The sequence below is a fragment of the Lepus europaeus genome, chromosome 5 (genome assembly GCF_033115175.1).
Source record: "Lepus europaeus isolate LE1 chromosome 5, mLepTim1.pri, whole genome shotgun sequence".
In the NCBI taxonomy this organism is placed as follows: Eukaryota; Metazoa; Chordata; class Mammalia; order Lagomorpha; family Leporidae; genus Lepus; species Lepus europaeus.
The window spans coordinates 1754629-1778428 of NC_084831.1; the positions used below are offsets into that span (position 1 = coordinate 1754629).

Sequence of the window (23800 nt, forward strand, 5' to 3'; positions counted from 1 at the left end):
TCCTCCGCGCGGCCCGGACAGCCCCGGAGGGCAGAGACCACCGCGTCTCCTCCGCCTCGCGCCGGCGCAGCGACGTGGGACCCTCGCGCAGACCCGGGCCGCCCGCCCCGGCCGCAGTCGCGACCGCGGGGCCTCTCCCCAGCGCTGCCCGCCCGGCTGCGGCGGCCCCGGGGACACGATGGGGAGGGGCGGTACGCCCGGCCGGCCCGGAAGGGGGACGGCGCGGGGGGCCTCCGGCAGCCCCCTCTGAGTTTGGGGCGGCCCCTGCGGGGCTTTTCAAGACTCGGGCACTTCGGGACTCCTTTGCTGACCCTAGCCCCGCCCCGCGAGGCCCCGCCCACCAAGTCCCCGCCCCGCGAGGCCCCGCCCACCAAGTCCGCCCCTGTTCCCGACTCGGGTCTGGCTCCGCCTCGCCCACCCCAGCTCCGTTCCCGCCTGCCTTAGGCCACGCCCTCCTCGTTCCCGCGGCCACCCCCGCTCCAGGCCCCGCCCCCCGGACTCCCGCCCCGGCCCCGCCCCCGGACCTGGAGACGCGTCTGCTCCCCGCGCGGCGGCCAGGCCCCGTGGCACAGGTGAGGAGCGGGACGGGGCCGCAGCTTCCCCGTGCGGCTGCAGGCGGAGGTGGGCAGGGCTGCTGGGGGTCCCCCGGGGCCGCGGGGTGGTTGCCAGCCCGGATATGCCCGCTCAGCCCCCGGGGCCGCCCGAGGACGCCCCCTGGGCCCTGCTCTTCCCGGCGCCTCTCCGTTTTTGTTCCGTTTCTCAAGGTTGGAAGTTCTGCCGCGCCTGAGACCCCGCTGGCCAGGCCCTGACCTGCTCCGGGCCGGAGGCGTCAGCGCCCGCGGGACCCTCCCTGTAAGTGCGGGGTCCTGCAGGAGCTTTGGGGGGGCTCCGGAGCCGCTTGTGCCAGCACACCCAGGAGGCTAGGGCACCGGACAGGCCACTGCTGAGTCCGGCCAGGATGACCGCGGGCCACTCGTTCCAGCCCAGTTCGCAGATCCCAGGATCCCGCTCTCCCAGGCCTGAGTGCCCCGCCGGCCCCAGGTGTGGACCTGGAGGCTCAGCCCTGTGGGGGGCCGGGGTCCCACCAGCTCCAGGCAGTGACGTCCTGCTTGAGCAGGAACGCTGGGACCGGGAGATGGAGGACCCCGGTTCTCAGCGTGCCCCCACCCACCCGCCCTCCACGTGACGGCGCCCCGGGGCGGGCGGCTGCACCTGTGTTCCTTCAGGAGTGGCCCTGGGGCCGGGGCGGCGGTCAGTGGCCCTGTCTCTGGTTTGCTGCTGTGCAAGAGCAGTGAGGTGCCTTCCCGAAGGCTGGGGCGCCCCCAGCGCCCCCCCCACCGTGCACCCCAGCCCGCTGCCTGCCGCTGGGTGACGTGAGAAAGCAGGACGTCCCCTGGGGCCAGCCTAGAGCAAGGCTGGGCTCCTGCCCACGTGGGGAGGGACAGGCCTTGGGCAGCCCCCTCCCAGGGGTCTGGGGGAGCAGAAACCGCCCTCCAGGAGCGCCTGCCCCCTCCCCGTCTGGCGTGGCTCTTGGGGTCCTGCGCACAGGACCACCGGGAGGCGGGTCAGCGTTTCCTGCTGCTGGGGGCCTGAGGCTGCCTGCCCGAGGACCCCCACAGCTGGGCAGGGGCATGGGGGGCCCACCCCGTCCCGTCCCACAGCCTGGGAGAGCTCTGGGTGTCTGGTGCCCCTGCCTTGTGTCAGGTCAGTGAGGGTGGAGGGTTAAGGAGATGCCGAGGTCCAGTGTCCAGCATGGACTGGGGCAGCCGGCAGTGGCAAGGGCTGGCATTCTGTCCCGAGCCACGCCCTCTCTGCAGTCAGGGTGCCGGGCACCACGCGGTCAGTCCTAGGAGAGATGGCCGGGACCCTCCTGCTCCTGGTACCCCTCTGTCCCCCACATCCTCACCTCTGTGCGGCCTGGACCTCCCAGCGCACTCAGGCGGTGTGGGGGAGGGGCTGCATCGTGGCCAGGCCCCAGGGTACAGCTGCTGCGGCTGCCCAGGACTGAGCACCCCCCCCCCCCGCCTGGCCGTGCCAGCCACCGCCCTGCCTGGTCCTTTCCCTCGCCAGCCTCCCGGGTCAGCAGCCACCTATCTGGCCGGGCTGTGGAGGAAGAGGGTTATCAGGTGCACCCGTCCTCCTCTCCTGGAGTGGCTCGGCCTACGGGCTGTGCTGGCCTCCCCTGATAACCGTGTGTCTGGGGGCCCCCGGGGGCGTTCTGAGTCTCGTGCATTCCTGAGGTTGGGGCTCTGGCCTCTGGGCCTCCGGGGTTGGAATTCCCCTCCCAGTGTCACCCTTGGAAGCTACTTAACCGCTCTGCGACCCGGTCACCTGTTCAGTCAGGTGAGATGGTGCCGGGAGGGGAGCCGGCCCACTGAGTGTCCCGTCCCCTGCGCCCAACCCAGACGGTGCCTCGGCCAGCGCCCTCCATGGGGCTGTGCTGGACGGAGAAGTGAGCCTGGTCGCCTGCCTCGGCCCCGCAGCATGCAGCCCCAAGAGAGTGGCGTCCACTACAGCAGGTGGGAGGACAGCAGCCGGGACGAAGTCAGCATGGCGGCCATGTCCGGCACGGAGGAGGCCTCGTGTTGTGACAGGTGAGGGGCCCGGGGCCGCGTGGGCCGCCGCCCAGTGCCGGTAGTGGGCCCGGGCCCTCCTGACCGACTGGCCGTCTGCCCTGGGGCCCACCTGCCCCTTTCCTCTCCCAACGCCAGTCCCATGCCCCACACGTCGGGGGTCCCTCCTGTGGTCCTGGCCTGGGGCTCACCGCCCGCTGCTTCTCACCCTAGGACCTCCCGGAGGCTGTGCACGGGCAAGCTGGGGGGTGGCCGTGAAGGTGCTAGGCGGAGTGGCCCTCTTCTGGGTCGTCTTCATCCTGGGCTACGTCACTGGCTACTATGTGCACAAGTGCAAATAAACACCGCCTGTCACCCACGCTCAGGGCTGGCTGCGGAGGTGGGCAAGGGGCGGAGCCTCCCGCTGCCCTCCACACGACCGCCCACCCACAGACCCCGGGGCACAGGAAGACACCGCGTGAGGCCCCTGTGAGGCCTGACGCACGCAATGCGCGCACACACAGCACAAGCCCCCAGCACATGTGGTGGAGCACCCGGGCCTGCCCTGGCCTGAGCCCCAGCCACGCCGGGCGCTGGCCTCCAGCTGGGGCTCCTCCAGATGGGGGCTCCTGGGCAGACTCCCTGAGTGCCACCCCCACCCCAGCCCCCAGGAGGGGTCCTCCCCACGGGGCCCTGCGCAGAGCCGTGTGGCCCCTCTCCCTGCCCTGACCCGAAGATGGTTCCTGTGCAGGATGGTGGAGGGGGCCTCCTCCCAGCCTCCCTCCCACCTCTCCCTTCCCGGGCTGTCCACCTCACGGGGCAGGCCCAGCACTGGGCACCAGCAGGACCCCAGGAAGGAGCTGGCTCGTCCCTGCGTTCCCTGTGGGGGAGGGCCTGCACACGGAGCAATCATTAACCAAGTGCTGAGTGGACAGTGGGTGACGGCCTCCCGCTGCTCGGCCGGCCGCCCGTGGCGAGGGGACGGCTCCTCCCTGGCGGCCCCGCAGGACCCCCTGGTGGAGACGCGGACAGGCCTGAGGGCCAGATGTGGCTGGACCTGCTCTGCCCTGGGGCCACGCCAGGCACCACCTCCCCCGCCACCCACAAGACACCTCTGCTGACTGAGAGCCCGCAGGGCCATGTGGCGAACACCCTCAGGAAAGAAGGCGGAGGGCAGGTGACGCGGGGGCAGCGCTGCCCCAGGCTCGGAGCCCCAGTGCCCTGGTGTGCGTCAGGCATTGGGTCCAGCGGTCCAGTCGGCACAGGGGCTCAGCCAGGCCAGGCAGGGAGCACAGGAAGCTGTAGCCTGCCTCCCAGAGGGCAATGGGCCCACCCCTCTGTCTGCTCACGCCCAGGCCCACCCCTCTGTCTGCTCACGGCCTGTCCTGGGGTGGTCTCCAGGCGGAGGTACTGCTGCTCTCACCGCAGGAGGCCTGGGCCTCTGCACTGTCTGGCAGCCGGCTGGAGCCCCCGCCAGAGCCTGGGCACTGCAGAAAGGGGACTCCAGTGGGGAGGGGTGAGGCCACTGGGCCCGGCCCCCCCACTGCCCCGGCTCGGCTCTGGCCAGCAGTCCGGCGAAGTCACAGGACAGAGGGGGAAGTGCTGAAAGGAACGGATGGAGCCTGGCGCTGGCCCAGCGCCCCTGGCCAAAGCCTTGTGTCCTCACCTCAGCTGCGGGGGGCAGCGGCGGCCTCTGGGGTCAGCATCGGTCTGACCTGGCCCTGCGTGCCTCAGACGGAGCCACGGTCCGCCCGGCCCGCCCCCTGCAGGAAAGGCTGCGGGCAGAGCTGTGAGTGACCCCCAGGCCTCAGGCCCGGAGCCAGGCTGCCCGGAGCCAGGAGCAGCAGGGAGGGGCGGGTCCTCTCGGCCTGCTGCTTCCCCCAGGGCCCTGCCTGGGACAGCTGGCAGTGACTGCGGGCCCAGAACGCACTGTTTTTTTTCTACTAGGAGTTCAAACTATTAAGATTTCTTAAGAAGTCTCTTTTAAAGATTTACTGGAAAAGCCGAGTGCTGGAGATCTTCCATTTGCTGGTTCATCTGCTGCCAAATGGCCAGAAGGGCCAGGCCTGAGCCAGGCTGAAGCCAGGAGCCCGGAGCGCGCGGCAGGGGCAGCTGCGCCAACACCTGCTGGGGGGGGGGGGGGGGGCGCTAACATCCTCCGAAGGCGCGGGGAGGACGCACGGGGCAGGGAGCTCAAGTTTTCCTCAACGTTCCGCAGCGGCGTGGACGGCAGCACAGGCCGCGCCGGGCTGAGCCACACAGCAGCCTGGATTGACCTTCTAGACAGCGGGGCTCGGGCAGAGTCCCCGTGAGGAAGCTCTGGCTGCGCCAGGGCCCCAGCAGGGCAGACCCCCGGCCAACACCTGGGGTGGGGGGGGTGCCCGGGAACCCCACCCCAGGGAGAAACCAAACAGAAGGAAAAGCTGCCACCACTGTGGTCTGCTGGGCCTCGGCCCCCGGGCCCGACCCCTGGGCCTGACCCTGAGCCCCCCCCCCCCCCCCCCCCAGTTCTGTGGGACTGAGGAGGCCCAGCGGGGACGACTGGACCGGGTCCTGTGGCCCAGCCACGCCCCAAGCTCTAGAAAGCCCGCTTGGTTCTGACGTCACCAGCAGACCCCTGGGCCTCTGGTTCTGAAGGCAAGCCCAGGAATTTACGGGCCCTTGGTGAACGCTCCAGGAATCTGCCGTCTGCAGACACCCGGTGTCCGCCGTGTTGTCAGTGGCGAAAGCTGCCGGCCAGCCTCCACAGCAGCCGATCCTCAGGCAGTGGGCAGCGAAGGCCCCCTCCGGCTGGCCAGGTCTCCCGCCCCACGGCTCCGGGGTTGGGGGTGGGGGGAGTACTTGGCAGGCACACAGCACACGTGCACACGCACACAGGCCGGGACCCGAGATCGGGACGCACAGAGGCGGTGCGGGTGCCGGGGACCTCGCACGAGGCCTTCTGCAGTCCCCGCTCGGCTGCTCAGAGCGGGGCCACCGTGTGCTCCTGCAGCCAGCTGAGGACGGCTGCCTGGGGCCCCGACGCTCCACGGCCACCAGCCAAGCTGGCAGCCTTGGCACAGCTGCCCTGAGGCAGGGCCTCGGGCTGCCGGCCTGCGGTCCCGGGTGGCTCCTGGCCCCCAAGCCCCAGTACTAGGAAAAAGCGCCTCTAATTCCAAGGTCACAGTCAGGAACCTTCGTGAAACACAGATTCCATCGCTGTAAGCGGAAAGCGAGATGTCCAGCGTGGCTGCGGCACGGGAAGCTGGTCTCCCCTTAGTGTTGCGTCGGCTTCCCGGGGAACTGGGGCACTCGGCCCAGCCAGGGCCCGGTCCCCTGTGAGCACTCAGCCCCCGCGTGACCAAGAGCACCCGGAACGGCTCATTCGGGCACTGGGGACATTTTGTGTGAAATGCGAAGACCGTGTGGTGGTGAGAGGGCCACCCGGAACACCTGGCCAGAGAACGCAAACGCCTCAGAAGATGCTGAGGTTAAAAAGTACAAACACTTTAATGGCGCCACCCAGAGACCTCTCAAACAAGCGGCCCAGGGGACGCCCGGCCCCCGGAGCCTCAGCGGATGACGGTGACGTGGGCAGGGGCGGTGGCCAGGTCGGTGGAGGCGGGGTACACGACCTTCAGGTTCCCCTCCAGGTCCACCACCCGCACCTGCTCCACCACCAGCGGGGCCTGGCCGTCCCTGGCCACACTCGCGTTCGTCTTGGGGTGCGAGAGCTGTCCCGGGCTGCCGTCGGCCTCGGCGTCCGACAGCGAGCCTTCCTCCTCGTTCTCCAGCGTGTACTTGTTCAACTCCGCCATTTTCTGCGAGCGGAACGTGACCTTTTAGCCTAGGGGCGGCGGCCGGGAGCCGGGCGGCAGGCGCAGGCCCTCACTCACCAGGACCAGGGCGTCCATGACGTCTTTACAGATCTGCAGGCTGGTGGCACTGGTGACTTCCAGAAACAAATCAGACGTTGTCTTCTTAATCTGTGAAAAACAAAGGAACGTTTCTGAGGGGAGTGACGTCATCCCGCACGGACTCAGGTGACCTGGAAAGCCGCGGTCCGCAGCCCAAGGCCGTCTCCTTCCCAGACAGGCTCGGCTGCTCCCGGCTGGGGCGTGGCCCCCGCACCTCCTGCGGACACCACATGCGGGCTGTTCTCCAGGGAGAGGCGCAGAGGACGGGCCGCCCTACCTTTGTCTTCTCGCTGTTGGTGATCGGGGGGAAGGAGATGGTGTCCCCCGCGGCGTCCACCAGGCAGGGGTAGCTCTCTTTCCCATCCAGCAAGTGCAGGTACCTGTGGGGGGGGAGAGCCTGCCTGAGGCTCAGAGCGGACAGACCCCAACCTGCCTCGGACGGTGGGCCAGGGGCACGCGCTCCACACGCTCCCAAGGTCTGCACACCAGCCCGCGTGTGTCCCCGAGCGGCGCCCCATCAGAGGCTGACGGGGCCCAGCGGCGCGGGTTTGGCTGGCATCTCGTGCTTGGTTGCTATTGGCTGGAACAGCCCTGCCCTGCCCAGGGGCCACCCCACATGTGCGGGGCCCACCTAGGGCAGACGGACCCCGTCTCCTGCTGAAGGGTCTCGGGTGCTCCCCTCCCGGCCCCCTCTGCGCTGTCGGGAGCTGCGGGCTTGGCTCAGGGCACCTGTGCAGGCCGGAGACGCTCTGCCGCTTCCGCTGCTTCCGCTGCTCCTCGGCCTCCAGCTGCAGCTGCCGCACCAGCTCCTTGGCCTTGGCCTCCCTCCGCCCCAAGGGGACAATCTGTCCGGTGGAAACGCACGGCCTGCCGCCATGGTCACAACCACACACGCCAGGGCTCGCTCCCCTGCCCTCCCTCACCGGCAGAGGGGGGATGGGACAGTCAAGGGCGGAGGGACGGGGTGGTCAAGTGCAACAAGGGGCTCGGCCCCCCGCAGGGCCCCGCCCAGGCACAGCACCACGAGCTCACACCAGTCACCCCCAAATGAACCCGGTTTGGGCTAGGGTAGTGACGGCAGCGTCCGAGTCACGTGGCCTCCGCCGAGCACTGTGCCGGCTATGTGACCTCCTCAGAGGCAGCCGTGCCCAGGCCTCACCCCGTTCGCAGCCCTGGGCGTGGTACCGGATCCCACCGCCCGGGCTCGGCCTTGCCGTCAGCACGGGGGTCTCTGGGAGCGACACTGGGGAAGCCCCGGGTAGCGGACCTTGAAGCCCTCCGGCGGCCGGGCCGCGTAGAGCAGGGGCCCGCGGACGGCGTGGAGGTCGTGGGTCGCGATGGTGGCCGCCGTCCTCTTCTCGCACAGGTCTTCGTGGAGCTTGGTCTACGACAGGGAGCACAGAGCAGCTGTGCCTGTCTGCTCAGGGCATGGCAACAGCTTCGCCCGCCCCGTCGGCCAGCTGTGCCCCGAGAGCCCCCTCTGCCACCTTCCTCTCCTACGAGCCTTCTGTGTGCTGGGGGGCCGTCAGCGGGGGCCCTGTCCTGCCTGTCTGTGCTGGGGGGCCATCAGCGGGGGCCCTGTCCTGCCTGTCTGTGCTGGGGGGGCCGTCAGCGGGGCCCTGTCCTGCCTGTCTGTGCTGGGGGGCCGTCAGCGGGGGCCCTGTCCTGCCTGTCTGTGCTGGGGGGGCCGTCAGCGGGGACCCTGTCCTGCCTGTCTGTGCTGGGGGCCGTCAGCGGGGCCCTGTCCTGCCTGTCTGTGCTGGGGGGCCGTCAGCGGGGGCCCTGTCCTGCCTGTCTGTGCTGGGGGGCCGTCAGCGGGGGCCCTGTCCTGCCTGTCTGTGCTGGGGGGCCGTCAGCGGGGACCCTGTCCTGCCTGTCTGTGCTGGGGGCCGTCAGTGGGGCCCTGTCCTGCCTGTCTGTGCTGGGGGCCGTCAGCGGGGGCCCTGTCCTGCCTGTCTGTGCTGGGGGGCCGTCAGCGGGGCCCTGTCCTGCCTGTGGGGGACTCGGACTCGCACAGGGACTGCAGAGGCCCGCGTCGTGCTGGGCAGGCGCCCCGCAGCTGCCTCCCGGAAACACGCCCTTCCCCGAGCTCCCGCAGTGCCTCAGGGGAGTGACGGGGACTCCAGGCTCAGGGGCACCAGCGGGTGCGTGAGGGAGGGCGAGGGGCTTCGGTGAGTGCCCACAGGGTCCTTCAGGGGTCAGCGTGACCGACAACCACACTCTGCATTGCGCATGAGCTCGGCCTCCTCCCCCAACCCTAGAACTCAGCACTGAGGCCCCCAAGAACCCCCTGGCTGAATGCAAACGCAGGCTCCAGGCACCACAGCCCGCAAGGGTACGTCGGCCCCCCCAGACAGGAGGGGTGGGCCTGCCACGGGCTGGCCTGCCTCATGGGGCACACGTGGGGCCTCCCCCACACACAAAGGCACCTTTTGCTGCCAAAGCTGGCCAGTCTTCAGAACACCACCCAGGGCAGCCGGTCCACCAGACCCTGCACAAGGCCGGCAAGCCCGTGCTGGGAGCCGCTGAGCGCCACGCAGAGCGCTGTGGACAGCCCGCCCACCGGATCCCAGCGCACTCAGTGTTCCGTGGCAAACCGAGCAGCACGCGGCGCGGCAGCCGTACGTGGCAGAGCCAGGGAACGGCAGGGGCCCGGGGCCAGCTGCAGCGCCTGTGAGGGGGCGCTCTGGCGCGAGGAACACTCCCGCCCCTCAGCGCAGAGGCCGGACCCGGCCTCCCACCCTCACCCACACCCACACGCGGGCCAGGACCGGCTCTGCCCGCCCCAGGGGCCCGGCACCCACCTGGGAGGTGAGGAAGCGCTTGAGCGCGTTTCCGGGCCGCAGGTTCATGCCCCGCACGACGGCGCCCACGATGTAGGGCCGCACGTCCCTGACCTCCGGGCTCACCCTGACTGTCAGGGGCGCCGGGCTCTCGGACACGTGCAGGATGCGCAGCAGCAGCCTGCCCGCCTCGTCCACCTCGGCCTGCCCCTCGCCGCTCTCCGGCCTCGGCTTCCTCTCCCGCCTCTTCCTCCGGCTGTCCTCTCTCTCGCCGTCCGTCTTGCCCCGGCCCTTGCCGCGGCCGCCGGCGCGCAGGTACTCCAGGACGGACCTGGTCTGGCAGCCGCCGACCATCTTCTCCAGCCGCTTGTCGCGCAGCTTGTTCCCGCGCAGGTTGAGCTCCTTGAGCTTGGGGCAGTCGGCCAGCTCGGCGGGGATCTCACTGAGCTGGTTGTTGGAGAGGTCCAGGGTCTGCGGAGAGAGGCCGAGGCCCTGCTGGGTGCCTGGGTCTGCAGGAGACCCCGGGGTCCTGCTTCACCTCCGCCACTACCTGTCCATCCTGTGACGCCCCCGGGGACAGCCTCCCCCAGCTCTGTCCCCCGAGGACGCTGCTGGCCCAAGCGCCTCGGGCAGGAGGGGCGGGGACAACGGCCATCTCTGCAGGACGGTTTCCTGATGAAGGCCTCACCTCGGCTTGGCTACAACTGTGCCTACAACTGTGGTGACTACAGCGAGATCCCGGGCCACCCAACAGGGCAGGGGGAGGCGGGGAGGCTGCCCCGCAGGGGGGCATCCAACAGGGCAGGGGGAGGCAGGGAGGCTGCCCCGCCGGGGGGCATCCAACAGGGCAGGGGGAGGCAGGGAGGCTGCCCTGCCGGGGGGGCCGCTCAGCAGGGCTTCTCAGAGGACCACCTGCCCCAGAGCTGCCGCGTGCCCCCCCTAAGAAGCAGAGGAAGAGGGCGGGAGCTCCTACTCGCTGGTTCACTCCTCAAATGCTTGCCCCGGCCTGGGCTCAGCCAGGAACCCAATCTGGGTCTCCCGAGGGCAGCAGGGGGCCGACGACCTTGGATGCGCACGGCAGGAGCATGGACTTGACCCCCGTGCCAGCGGGGCTCTGGGAGAAACTTCTCTCGTTTCCCTCCAGGGCCACGGACACTACGGGGCCTGCTCCTTGCTCGGAGATGTGGGACTGCCCTTCGGAGGTGCCCAGGGAGCGACACCGCTGCTCTGACCCACGCAGGCCCCTCAAGGCGCGTGTGTGTGAGTTCTGGAAGCAGAGCTGGGGGGGTCTCCCCTGAAGACAAGGAGGGGCAGCCTCACGCATCTGGCTGGGCAGAGGACAGCACAGGGGCTTTCTCCAACCTCAAGCTGGGGAGGAAACTTCTGGAATCTCTGGCTTTCGGGGGAGGGGCCCTCGGGCTGAGCCTCCCGAGGAAGACAGGAGCTCCAGGGGTCAGGAGAGTGCTGGAAGACATAGAGAGCGACCCCTCCGGGAGGAGCAGCCTGGCCGGCCGGGAAGGACGAGCTCAGGGCCAACGTGTGCCTGCCTGGGAGGTCCAGCCTGGCCCCAGCCCAGCCCCCAGCCTCTTCCCACTCTGACGCTCCCTCCCACCACGGGGCGGCCTCCTGGCAGCAACAGGAGCTGTGGGGTTCTGAGCCCAGGTCTCTAGGCTCACACCCTCCCTCTGCAGAGAGCAGGGCCCCAGCACTGGGACCAGCCTGGGAGCCCCCAGGCAGGGCATGACTGAAGGTCGGGTGCAGGGGTCAGGCTGCTGCCCCCATCTGCCCACACGTGGGGGCCAGCCTGCAGCCTGGGCTGCTCCCATGTACAGGTCATCCTGGGGCCCTGCGCGCCACATGCGTTTTTGGGTAAAAGCTCCCCGGGGACGAACCCTTAATGCGCCCCCCCCCCAAGCACTCTGAGGAGCTGCCAGAAGGAGGCCGAGGGGGAGGCCGAGGGGGAGGGCGAGGCCGGCCGGGTCCCGGGCGCCGTGCCAGATGCCAGCCCCTCCTGAGGACCAGCACCCTCCCCGCTGGGCGCCCAGCATGCCGGCCTCAGTGTGGAAACCGAGGCGCGGGTTTCCCACCGGGAAGGCTGCCAGTGGGCCGCACCCTCCGTCCCCCACTGCAGGGAGAACGGCGTGTGCTGGGGCGCCTCCGCCTGGCCACGGGCCTTCTGGGACACCAGGGCTGCCGGGACAGGCTACCTGGAAGGCGTCCCAAATGCCTGCTCTGAGTGGCTGACCTCAGGCCTCACCGGGGCGATGTGGGCGGAGAGCATCTTCCCAGTGGACCCCGGCTGCCGAGACAGCCTGGGCACAAGGGGCCGGGCCAGGGAGCCCCCGGCCTCTGGCAGCCGGAGAAGACGGGGTCGGATCCCTTCTACTGCCAACGGCTCCACGTTCCAGGATTAATTTCCCCGGGGAGCTCAGCCAGGAGAAACCCCCATGGGGGTGTTGAGGAACCAGGGTGCTGTCCTGACCCCTCCCTCTGTCCAGCGGGGCCCAAGGCCAGCTGAACGCAGCCCACAGCGAGCCACGGCAGGAGCCCAGCCGTGTGGCTGGGCCAGCCCAGAACGGAGACCGCTCGGCAAACAACGGCTGCCGGAGCCTCGGAGAGCGAGTGGCAACGCAGACCTGGGACCGAAGCGCCCGCCCGTCTCTCCCTCTCCCGGTGAGCCCGAGCCTTCCGCCGGCGCTGGGGCAGCTGAGGGCCACTCCTGGGCTTCCCTGGGCTCCTGCCACACGGCCGCTGTCGGCCACAGCGCCGCGGAGCGCACAGGCGAGCCCCTCCACTTCCCGGTCCTCTCCTCTGGGAAGTGCCCCAGACACTGGTCTCCAAGGGCCCCGAGAACCAGGCCTCTGGGCAGCAGGAGGCCTGGGGCTCACTATGGACCAGGCGTTCACCGGGGGAGCTGGACAGAGGCCCAGGAGGTGACAATCCCACAAAGCCCAGTACTGGCGAGGCACCTGCCAGGGCCCACAGACACCTGACCGCGCGCGCTCCTACTGTGCGCGCTCCCGGGCACGGGGTCAGGACACATCAGCCTTCCGGGGGCAGAAGCCACGCTGGACAGTGCTGTCCACCACACGACACGCCCTGGCCGTCCAGGGACGCCAGCAAGCACGGGTGGCCCTCCTGACCACACACACACTCACGTGCACACAACGTCACAGCGTGTGCGCAACTCCCGGCCCCGCCCACAGCCTCTGCACTGGCTCGGGAGGGCAACGCGCGGGACCCGGACCCGGGCACCGGCCAGGCCCTGGCACCCCGGATGGGCGAGGAAACCGGCCCTGGACCAAGCAGTCCACCCCCCGGACCCCGCCCCCAGGAACCCTGCCCGCCGCCCCGTCCCCTGAGCAGCCCCACCCCCAGGGCCCCGCCCCGGCAGCTCCACCCCAGGGTCCCGCCCTCTGTCACCCCGCCCCTCCAGGGCCCCGCCCTGGCAGTCCCACCCCTAGGCCCCGCCCCTCCAGGGCCCCGCCCCCTGCCGCCCCGCCCCGCCCCCCCAGGGTCCCGCCCTCTGTCACCCCGCCCCTCCAGGGCCCCGCCCTCTGCCGCCCCGCCCCGCCCCCCCAGGGCCCCGCCCTCTGCCGCCCCGCCCCGCCCCCCCAGGGTCCCGCCCTCTGCCGCCCCGCCCACCTTGAGCGAGGCCAGGTGCGCCACGTCGGGGCTGAGCTCGCGCAGGCAGTTGTCGGCGGCCGCCAGCTCGCTGAGCAGCGGCAGCGCGCCGGGGAGGAAGAGCGCGGCGGGGAGGCGGTGCAGGAGGTTGCCGGCGAGGTTGAGGACCTGCAGGCGCGGGGCGCAGCGCGCCAGGTCGGCGGGCAGCTCGCGCAGCCGGTTCCCGCTGAGGTTGAGGCTCTGCAGCTGCGGGAGGCCCGGCGGCTCGGCGGGGCCCAGGCCCTGGCCCGGCGGCAGCGCCTCCAGCGCGTTGCCCGACAGGTCGAGCACCCGCAGGGCGGGCAGCGGCCCCAGCTCGGGGCTCAGGCCGGGCCCCAGCGCGTTGCGCCGCAGCACGAGGCTCTGCAGCCGCGGCAGGCCCTGCGCCAGGCCCGGGCCCGGCTCGCGCAGGCTCCCGCAGCCGCTCACCTCCAGGTAGTGCAGCAGCGGCAGCGTGAAGAGCCGCGGCGGCAGCCGCCCGCCCGCCGCGCGCACGCGCTCCTCCAGCGCGGGCCCCGTCAGCAGCAGCTCCCGCCGCCGCTCCCGCTCCGCCAGCTCCAGCTCGGGCCAGGCCTCGGGGACGGCCGCCGCCGCCGCCATCGCGCCGCCGCCCGCCGCTTCCGGGGCGGGAGCGTCACTTCCGGTCTGCGCCGGAAGTACTCCCTCGGCGCCGCCGCTGCCTCCGGGGCGGGAGCGTCACTTCCGGTCTGCGCCGGAAGTACTCCCTCGGCGCCGGTGCCTTCGGGGCGGGAGCGTCACTTCCGGTCTGCGCCGGAAGTGGTCGCTGGGGCGCCGGTGCCTTCGGGGCGGGCTCCGGGGAGCACGGCGTCGTCCGCCGTGCGCTCCGGCGAGTGTCCGGCTAGGGGCTGACCCGTGTGCGGGGACGCGGGACGGCCGGTGCGGCCGCCGACCGCTGTGTGAGGGCCGTGCGGCGGCCGGCGCTGCCCCCTGTGGCTCGGGTCCGGGCTGTGGCCGAGCACCTGCTGCGCGCTGGGCTCTGCCGTGGGCCCGGCCCCCGCGCCGTCCTCGTGCCGGGTCCACCCCTGGTGTGGCGCGAATACAGAGGGGGAGGCCGCAGGCTGCAGCGCGGGCGTCCCGTTGGGCGCCGGTTCGAGTCCCGGCTGCTGCACTTCCCATCCAGCCCCCGCCCGGCCCAGCCCCGGTGGTCGCGGCCATCTGGGGAGTGAAACACTGGATGGAGGACCCTTGTCTCTCCCTCTGTAACTCTCTCAAGTCTTTTAAAAAAAGAAAAATCGGCAAGAGGCAACCGTGCAGCCCAGATGGAGTCGTGGGCGGGGGCGGCGGTTGTGCCGGAACCCGCGGGACCGCTGGCCGCCTGGTGGCCGGGTTGCCCCTGCGCGCGGCCCTTGTCTGCACCCCTCTCTTATTTTTTAAAGATTTATTTGGGAGGGAGAGACACATCTTCGTCTGCTGGCTCACTCCACAGATGGCAGCCGGTCAGAGCTGGGCCGGTGACCTCGCCCGGGAGCGGAATCCCAATAAAAGCCTGTAAATTAACGGATTGGTCTGGCTGGGAAGATTTTGTTACGCGCCGGACACCTTGCAGGGCCCATCAGGAGCCAGGAGCTTCCTCCCGGTCTCCCATGGGGTGCAGGGCCCAAGCACCCGGGCCACAGCAGAGAGCTGGCCTGGAAGAGGAGCTGCCAGGACTCGGAACAGGCGCCCACAGGGGACGCCTGCGCTGCAGGCGGCGGCTTTACCCACGACACCGCGGTGCCGCCCGACTGGCACGTTTTTAGGACTGGATTACGGCCTGTGGTCGCAGAGCCGCCACTCGCTCCCTGCCCTGGTGACTCAGAGGTTCAGGAGGAGCGTGAGCCGACCTGCTCTGGGAGGTGTCGGGGCGCAGGCTGCAGCCGGGCCTGAGCCCCCTGCCCTGAGGACGTGACTCGCCCCCGGCAGCCTGTCGGGGCCTGGTGGGCAGCGTTCCCTTCAGAGCCAGCACGGAGGCCGTGCTGCACCCACACCCAGGTCCCTCAGATGTGGGGAGGTCAGGCCGAGGGCTGCAGGGACGGGGCCAGGTGGGGCGCAGGCCGTTCCCGCCCCCGCACACCCAAGGGCTAGCCCCGGGCCTCTCCTGCCTGCACCCCAACGCCCCAAACAGTGGTCCCTTGGGGCCCCTTGCCCCGGCGGGGACAGACCTGGACCCTGAGCTGGGGAGGGTGCCTGCGGGGACAGCTCTCCTGCGGGTCACGCAGCCGTGGGGGTGGTGTTCAGGTCCCTGGACCCAGGCGTCCTTCCCTGTGTGTGGACACTGCCCGGAGGCTGACCTCTTGCCCTCCTCTGCTTCAGGGGGACACGTGCTCTGCTCCCCCCTCCCCTGCCTGCAAGGCTCCTGGGAGGCTGGGGTCCTGGCCCCTCCTGTGGCCCAGGCACAGGGGAGCCCAAGGAGGGAGTTCCGTGGCTGCCTGGATGGACCCTGGGGCTCGCTGCCTGTCCCTTGCCCACTGCTGGCTCTGCGGGGGCCTGCCCCGCCCTGGAGAAGGCGAGGGACCCCTCCTCTGAGCACGGAGAGGAAGCCGGGCAGGGCCCCGCTGCTGTCACACGGTCCCTGACAGAGCCTTTGGGACCAGAGCCTCCTCCATGGGACCCTGAGTGCCCCAGGTCCCTCTGCACCGCGGCCTTTCGTCCAGGGGCCCTGCTGGGCACTGCCACCTGCTCGTGTGGACGTGGGTGCCCAAGCCCGACCCTGGGTCGCAGGCTCGCTGGGGGCTCCTGGTGAGCAGGCTCGCAGGGCTGTGCTGGGCTGACTCGCTCCTGCCCCCGGACATGGCCTTCCTCCCTCAGCCAGGGCCTCGCCCGTGTTCCAGCTCGCTCTCCAGGGTGCACACAGGCCAGTCTCCCTCCTCTCTGCACACAGGCCAGTCTCCCTCCTCTCTGCACACAGGCCAGTCTCTTTTAAAGCAACCGTGTAACTCTGTGCGGTTTTAAGGTAGTTGATGTTTGCATAAAGGAAGACAGAACTTCACACTAGAAACAGTTACGAAATCACCATCAAAGCCGGCACCGTGGCTCACCAGGCTAATCCTCCGCCTGCGGCGCCGGCACCCCGGGTTCTAGTCCCGGTCGGGGCGCTGGATTCTATCCCGGTTGCCCCTCTTCCAGGCCAGCTCTCTGCTATGGCCCGGGAAGGCACTGGAGGATGGCCCAAGTGCTTGGGCCCTGCACCCCATGGGAGACCAGGAGAAGCACCTGGCTCCTGCCTTCGGATCAGCGCGGTGCGCCGGCCACAGTGCGCTGACCACGGCGGCCATTGGAGGGTGAACCAACGGCAAAGGAAGACCTTTCTCTCTGTCTCTCTCACTGTCCACTCTGCCTGTCCAAAAAAAAAAAAAAAAAAAAAAAAAAAAAAGCTGATACAAGCTTCAAAACCACACAATGCTGCATTTGTACTTAACTTTTTTTTTTTTTTTTTGGACAGGCAGAGTTAGTGAGAGAGAGAGAGAGAGGTCTTCCTTCCGTTGGTTCACCCCCTAAATGGCTGCTACGGCCGGCGCACCGCGCTGATCCAAAGGCAGGAGCCAGGTGCTTCTCCTGGTCTCCCATGGGGTGCAGGACCCAAGCACTTGGGCCATCCTCCACTGCCCTCCCGGGCCACAGCAGAGAGCTGGCCAGGAAGAGGGGCAACCGGGACAGAACCGGCGCCCTAGCCGGGACTAGAGCAGAACAGCTTCGGTGCCTGGGACAAATGCCTGCTCTCTCGACGTGGGCAGACCCCAAGGCCACTGGATGCAGCCGGCTCTGACCTCACCGCACAGGGTGCAACTGGTCAGCCTTGGACTCCAAAGGCAGCTCTGGCTGTCCGGCTCCTCCGGCAGCGAACCCAGGACAGTAGCTCCCCCTGGGGGAGTCGGACAGCTTCACCCCGTCTCTGCTGAGCCACACACACTAACGTCGCCTGGAAATGGTTGCTTCAGGACAGCCTCGAAAGAAACCTGAGCAAACAGTGATCCTGTTAGATGAGTAAGTGCAAGGCGCTGAATCCTGCCCTCGAACAACACTCACACGACTCGCATGTTTGACCATTCTGGCGCCTGAAATGTACGACACAGGAAACTATGTCAAACGGTAAAAAGTTGCAAATCTTCATTAAAAGTACTTACGTGGGTGTTCTAATGCCGAATTTATAGAAACAATTTTCTTCAGTTATTTAGTAGCATATCTCAAAATGTGAAACAGAAGTCAATGTTAAACGCCCACTACACATCCGTGACGACAACCCAGTTCTCACGCAGGGCTGCAGGCTCAGCCTCCTGCTCCTCCGGGCTCGGTTATTCCTGGTTCCTGAGCGCTGCCCCATTAAGCGAAGCTCCGTGCGGCCACCGCTGGCCGCCCCTGGCCGCCCCTGGAGCAGGCGCTGCTTCACGGGAGCCCAGTCTGGCTTCCGCTCCCTGGGACGCAAGCAGCCTCGTGAACATCCCCCCTACCAGGGACGCCCGACGTCACACAGCTTCTCTAGCTTTGACCGGAGAGAAAGGAGTCAGGCCCGGCTGCGTTTCTCGGAGCTGTTTTATTTGGAGTGGAGCAGTGTTGAGGGAGTCGCGGCCGGGACGGCGTGGGGAGTGGGCAGCTGGCTCTGCAAACACCCGCGCCCGCCCGGGGGTCGCGAGTTTGCTGGGCGGCACTTGTGAAGGTTACTCTCTTGCTAGGTGTTAGTAGCTGGAGACGCCCACACTGGAAGGTGTGAGCTGACCGACGCTGGGCTCGCCGGCAGGTCCGGGACCCACACTGCTGCTGGTTCCTGCACTTCGTGTTTCACACAGTGGGGATCGAGGAGACATTATACACTCATCGTGTGACACAAGTGCCACCAAGCCCACACCCCCCCGCGGGACGCTTGGGAAGGAAGTGAGTCCCAGCCAGGGGTGGAGCTGGCTGGGGGGACATGGCCAGTGTCCCCTGTAGGCTGCACACAGGCCCTGCCCTGTCCCAGGGGACCAGGCGTCTGGCTGAAGTTCCCGGAAGTAGGACGGAGTGGTTGAGGCGGCTTCCTGAGGTTTGCTTTCAGCATCGTCGGGCACGTTCGGAGTGAGCGCTGGGGGAGATGCCGACTGCACGCGCAGCAGGCTCTGGAAGGCACCAGGCGACCCCGGGCCCGGGCCGGGGCGCTGTCTGTGCTGAGGGTCGAGCAGACGTGGGCGCTCGTGTGCGGTCACTCCACGGCTCGCTCTTTGGGAATCCACTAGGGCAGAGTTTGCAGCATCCTGAGCAGGGGCAGACCCTGGACCCACCTGGGAGTAGACTCTGCAGGGGCGGGGCGGGGCTCGTGGAGGCGGAGCTCGTGGAGGTAGGGCGTGTGGAGGTAGGGCGTGTGGAGGTGGGGCTTGTGGAGGTGGGGCCAGCTCGCAGTAACCCCTGCTTTTTTTTTTTTTTTTTTTAAAGATTTCCTTTTTACCTTAATTTATGTTACAGGGGAAACCCAAGTTCCGTGGAGCTGAGCGAGCCCTGCTCCCCGCCGGCAGACAGACCTGCCGGGGAGAAGGCGGCGGGCGTCTGTCCTGGGCCCGCAGCCCGGCTGAGCCAGGTCCTGCCCAGTCTGCAGCCAGTGTGGAGGCCGGCTACGTGAGGCTCGCGGTGACTTTTTATGGAAACCACGCCACGCGGTCAGACAAGAGGACCCTTGCTGTGCCCGTCCTGTGCAGCGGTCCCTGGCTGGCCCCACGCGGAACGACGCCTCCCTCACTCGTGCAGGCTGGTGCGGCGGGGCCCTGAGGCTGCGCGGGGTTCTTTGGTCGGATCCACACACGTCACTGACGTGCAGCTGACGCTGTGCACGCGGGGCCCAGGCGGGGCTGAGGGCCAGGGGCAGTGCGGACAGAGCCCCGGTTGCCAGGTCCAGGGGAGTTTTTGGAGGACAGGGTTAGAATCAGGAAGCGACGGGACAGAGCGTGAGTTGCGTCACCGCTTTGCACGTGTCCTGGTGGAGCCCTTACTCAGGCCTCCCCTGGGGGTGGGGATCTTGCTTCCGGCCTTCAGTCCGGGGGCCCCTGCCTTGGCCACGGCTGAGCCTTTACCTGCAGTGGGAACACAGAAGACACAGGGGCTGCATCAGGAGGCGGCTCTCACGCACGGGCTGGAGCGAACCCCAGGGAAGGCAGCGTGACTGGCCGGGAGCAGCCAGACCAGGGCGAGCCTGAGCGGTCAGCACGGTGCACGGTGGTCCCTCGGCCCACAGCTGGCCAGGCGGACCGTGGCCAACGTGAGCTGTGTTGGCTATGGGTGAAGGTGACGGGTGGTGGCACAGCACAGGAGCCCCGTGGGGGAGTCGTCCACCCAGGCACTGGCTGCACTCAGGCCCCGCAGGTGCACGGGCCGGCTGCACGACCGTTCCCTCCTTCACGATGGGGGGGGGGGGGCAGACGACACCCTGTCCCCTCCTGCAGCACAGCCTGAGCCCCCAAGCGTGTCCCCCAACACAGCACGTGGGCACTGCTGCGGACGTGGAGCTGTGCGTGGGGCCGGCAGGGCGGGAGCGACTGGCTAACGAGAGATACTGGCCTCCTCACTGGGTATCCTGCCTCCGCCACGGGACGGCTGAAGTGGTGACCGCTAGGGCAGGGCTGGCAGGACCTCAGCTGCCCGCTAGCGTCACGTGTCAGCGCTCCGAGAAAGCACCGAGGACCGGTCTGCAGCCCACGATGGCCCTGCGGGTCTGGCCGGTGACCCTGAGTTGACAGCACCGGGAAGAGCAGCCATGGCGTGGCAACGTGGGGAGTCGTGGTCACATCACAGCTCATCCCAGGGAGCAGAGGAAGCCACGCAGAGGGCCGGAGACCCCGGGAGTCGGCGCGGGCCCTCACCTGGCTGCAGCGCCTGGGCCTTGTGCAGAATGTGCGTCTTGCGCAGGTTCATGGTGCAGCCAGCAGGGCCCATGAGGTGAGCTTTCCACGCCTGCCAACATAACGGGGGTGCGCGGTGTTAGGCAGCCGAGAGGGCCGGGGACCTGGGTCTACTGCCCACGATGACCATGGGAGGTGGCCACACTGCAGAAGTGCTGCGGAGTAGCCTGGGGGCCCCTTGGGTTGTGCGGGCCGTCAGACGCCCTTGGGAGGCACCTGGCGGTCACCTCGCAAGCCCACGGCTCAGTCCCAATGCACAGACTGGGCTGTGCTGTGCCGTGGCGTGAGGTCCTCGCCCAGGTGCCCGTGGACAGGCCGTTAAGGTGCACGGCTGGGGGCCGCCATGTGGCACAGGGGGTTAAGCCGCCACCTGCTTTGCCAGTATGCCACCTAGGCACCAGTTCAAGTCCTGGCTGCTCCACCTCTGACCAGGCTCCCTGTTAGCGGGCCTGGGACAGCAGCAGAAGATGGCCTGCGTGCTTGGCCCCTGCCACCCTGTGGGAGAACCAGAGGGAGTTCCGGGCTCCTGGTTTCAGCCTGGCCCGCCCCAGCTGCTGGGGCCACCTGGGGAGTGACCCAGTGGGTGGAAGATCTCTGTCTCTCCCTCTCTGTGCAATCTCGTCCTTCAAACACGTAAATGCATATTGAAAAAAAAGGGGCATAGCGGACCGCCTCGGGGACGCCGCAGGCCCCGTGGGCTCTCCTCCCCCAGCACGTTCCCCTCAGCTGCCCAGGGGCTGCACCCAGCCACACGGCCCTGGAGCCCACGCCGTCCACACAGGCCCGACGTCGACGATGACCCAGAGGAACGGGGGTGTCGATGTCCCTGTGCTGCCCTCCAGGGGACAGTCGGGGGACGGTCAAGGGACGATCGGGGAGACAGCTGGGGGACGGGGACGGTTGGGGGATGGTCAGGGGACAGTCGGGGACAGCTGGGGAGACAGCCGGGGGACAGCCGGGGGGGTGGCCGGGGGCTGGTCGGGGAGACGGTTGGGGGACGGGGACGATTGGGGAGATGGCCGGGGGCTGGCCGGGGAGACGGCTACATTGGAGTGTGGCGCTCACCGCCCCTCCTGCTGTATGTGCAGCCACTCCTCCCAGCCCGCAGAGGCACTGGCACCAGCACCCTCTCTACTGGACCCGCCTCTCACCACCACTGTGCTGCTGCCTCCGGCTGCCCCGTCCTGGTCCCCTCAAGCCTGCGCTTGAGCAGGATCCCGTCAGGCCCGGCCCTGGGCTCTCCAGGTCTCGCCGGACAGCTTCAGGCTGCTGAAGCGAGCCGCCCTCTCGTGGCCCCCGGGCCCCCTGCTCACCCCTGCTGGCCCTGGTTCTTCCCCCTCCTGTCACCATCTGTCGGCGCCGGTGACACTGGTGCTCTGGCAGTGGGACGGCAGTGGTGCTCTGCGAGAGGCAGGCCAAGATGCACTCACACACCGGTCTGTCTCACGGGAGCCTCTGCTGCGACCACGGGAATGCTGCACCTGCTAGCCTGCTGGGGTCAGGGGTCGGGGCCAGGGCCGTGGGGAGCTGGCTGAGGGGCCTCAGCAGCCTGCAAGGCCATTCCAGACCAGTGGACATGTAGGAGCCCACCAAGGCCAGCACAGCCACTCGGCCAGCTGGGCTGAGCACACAGGTGAGTGGGCAGCTGGGCACCAGGGGTTCCCGTGGGCGCTGTGCTCACATGGGTGCCGGCTGGTCACGCGGCACGGATAACGCAACACGGGGAGAGCAGACGCACGATGCTTTGAGCATTCCGACTGCCTCAGAGCTGCCTGCTTGTCTGAGTGGCACAGGAGGAGACGCAGACAGAGACCGCCCGTCCGGAGCCAGGTGGATACTGGGCAGAGAGGAAGGGCTGAGGGGCAGGGAACGGCCGCCTTCCCTGTTCTGACTCCTGGTGAGGACGCTGCAGAGGCCTGCCGGGCTGGGCCACCTGCTGTGGCACAGCCCACAGAGCTGGGCCAAGGACAGTGGAGCCGCAGGACACAGCAGTGGACCACGGAGGGCAGCAGCCAGGGAAGTGGCTGGGCCAGACAAAGGCCTCCACAGCTGGGCCCCAGGGCTTGGCATTTGCTGCCCGGCACAGAGGGCAGCACCAGCTGTGTCAGAGCCGTGGACGTCCCTGCCAAGGGCAGAGCACGTGGGCACGGAGAGCCGAGCTCACGTGTGGCCGCGGGGCAGCAGTGGCCACACAGGAGGCAGAGGGGTTGGACCGGGCTGGGCCCAGACGTCCTGGAGCGCCTCACTGGGAAGTGGGAGCAGTGACCAGGAAAGGTGGAGCTCAGAGCCTCCAACAGAGCATCCGTCAGTGGGAGGGGGTCTCGTGGGGCCGCAAGGGAGCAGCAGACCCGGTCAGCCGAGTGGCTCAGACGCCTCCACCCTGACCACGGCCTGCGGACCTGTGGCTGGCTGACGGAGGCGGCGCTGCCAGCCCGAGGCGCGTCAGTTATGTCCTGTGGCTCCCCGTCCCGACAGCCCCTCACCTCTTCTCCAGGCGTGAAATTCTCATGGCACAGAGGACACCGGTTTGCCAGCTTCTCTGACCTGGCGGCTGCAATGATTCCAGCAGAACACGAGTTAGGGGCCTGTGGACCTGGCCGGGGGGCGAGGAGGGCGCCCCCCGCACGGACCTCCCCAGGGGGACAGGCAGTGTGCGGAGGGCACTCACGGTGGCAGTCCTTCGCCTTGATGTGTCTGGGCAGCTCCTCCTTGGAAACCGCCTCGCAGCAGCGGTAGCACTTGCCAAAGTCGTCCTTTTTGTCACACTCCGTCAGCAGGTGCTCCGTCAGGCTGGATACCTCCACCACCTTGACTCCCAAACACAGAACAAAGCCTGCTGTCAGGAAGCCGTGCAGCGCTAGCACGGCCACGGAGGGTGACCCTGCGCCTGCTCCCTGTCCTGCAGGGGTCAGCACGGCCACGGAGGGTGACCCTGCGCCTGCTCCCTGTCCTGCAGGGGTCAGCACGGCCACGGAGGGTGACCCTGCGCCTGCTCCCTGTCCTGCAGGGGTCAGCACGGCCACGGAGGGTGACCCTGCGCCTGCTCCCTGTCCTGCAGGGGTCAGCACGGCCACGGAGGGTGACCCGTGCCCCATTCCCTGCCCTGCAGCGCTCAGCACGGCCACGGAGGGTGACCCTGCGCCTGCTCCCTGTCCTGCAGCACTCAGCACGGCCACGGAGGGTGACCCGTGCGCCTGCTCCCTGTCCTGCAGCGCTCAGCACGGCCACGGAGGGTGACCTGTACCCCTGCTCCCTGTCCTGCAGGGGTCAGCACGGCCACAGAGGGACCTGTGCCCCGTTCCCTGTCCTGCAGGGGTCAGCACGGCCACGGAGGGTGACCCGTACGCCTGCTCCCTGTCCTGCAGGGCTCAGCACGGCCTCTCTGGGCCACGGGCGCGCCGGGGTGGGGAACACCTCGGGTGCGCGCCCGCAGACGTGGCGCTGACCCTGCTCTCTTCTCCTCGTGTTACTCTGGCATCGCGCAGAGGTCACTGCCACGGCGGGGGCGGGGGGCTGCAGCCGACTCAGGTGTGCTACCTGCTTCGGGCAGAGTAGCTCAGTGGTGCAGTGCATGGCCCTGGGTTCGAGTCCCTGCCCACGCCTACCGCTGAGAATGTGTGCTGAGAGACTCTTCCCACGCTGTCTGCCCTGACACCGGGTGCCTGAGGCCTCGCCCCTGGGGCTCCGTTGTCCTGCTCAGAGGGAGGGCGTGAGAGAGGCCCCGGTGAGGGACACAGGTCCACGCTCCTTCCCGCTGCTTCTCCAGGAAGGCCACTGCCCCAGGCAGGAGACTAAGTTCTCAAACCGGACGCAAAAAGCTGGAGCCACAGGAGAGACGGGCAGGGTGGAGGCATGACAGGTGGAAGCCCCGGTGCATCGGAAGACCCCTGAGGGCAAGGGCCCAGCAAGACACAGCATGGGAGGGGCCCTTCCGAGGGAGAAAGGGCACCCCACAAGTCAGCACAAAAGGGGGACAGCGCCACACAGGTGGGCAGGAGACCTGCAGGGGTCTTCCCGAGCGGGTGGGGTGGACATGCCCTAGTCGG

At 68.8% G+C, this 23800-nt stretch overlaps 3 protein-coding genes across 5 annotated transcripts in view; 1 reads left to right on the forward strand and 2 right to left on the reverse strand.

Annotated features, from left to right (window-relative positions):
- The first annotated feature begins 567 nt into the window (after positions 1–567).
- Positions 568–2932, forward strand: SMIM1 (small integral membrane protein 1 (Vel blood group)). Its single transcript, XM_062193073.1, is given in 5 exon segments — positions 568–621; positions 765–852; positions 2406–2594; positions 2787–2817; positions 2819–2932. Coding segments are annotated over 3 exon segments (237 nt in total). The 5' UTR covers positions 568–621; positions 765–852; positions 2406–2484; the 3' UTR covers positions 2915–2932.
- Positions 2933–6017: 3085 nt separating this feature from the next.
- LRRC47 (leucine rich repeat containing 47) lies at positions 6018–13494 on the reverse strand. The gene is made up of 7 exons (XM_062190328.1): positions 12877–13494; positions 9253–9702; positions 7716–7832; positions 7178–7293; positions 6726–6828; positions 6428–6517; positions 6018–6352 (listed from the first exon to the last, which is right to left on the reverse strand). The coding sequence occupies exons 1-7, from the start codon at positions 13492–13494 to the stop codon at positions 6104–6106; spliced, it is 1743 nt and encodes a 580-aa protein (XP_062046312.1). The 3' UTR covers positions 6018–6103.
- Positions 13495–16989: 3495 nt separating this feature from the next.
- CEP104 (centrosomal protein 104) overlaps positions 16990–23800 on the reverse strand; it is a 34100-nt gene continuing 27289 nt past the window's right edge. For 2 of the 3 annotated variants that reach the window (XM_062190329.1, XM_062190330.1), the window contains 4 exons: positions 22423–22561; positions 22238–22305; positions 19716–19806; positions 16990–18929 (listed from right to left, as the gene is read on the reverse strand). In XM_062190329.1, coding sequence (XP_062046313.1) covers positions 18814–18929; positions 19716–19806; positions 22238–22305; positions 22423–22561 — 414 coding nt within the window. In that variant the 3' untranslated portion in view covers positions 16990–18813. The remainder of the gene's footprint in view (positions 18930–19715; positions 19807–22237; positions 22306–22422; positions 22562–23800) is intronic. The other variant, XM_062190331.1, reaches the window with a different exon arrangement.

Bases quoted from the DNA above. Each gene is read 5' to 3' on its own strand.
- LRRC47 (XM_062190328.1), bottom strand. From the start codon at position 13,494: ATGGCGGCGGCGGCGGCCGTCCCCGAGGCCTGGCCCGAGCTGGAGCTG. The intron at 9,703-12,876 runs GTGGGCGGGGCG...CTCTCTCCGCAG, and splicing joins CGCACCTGGCCTCGCTCAAG to ACCCTGGACCTCTCCAACAA. The intron at 6,353-6,427 runs GTGAGTGAGGGC...TTCCGCTCGCAG, and splicing joins TCATGGACGCCCTGGTCCTG to AAAATGGCGGAGTTGAACAA.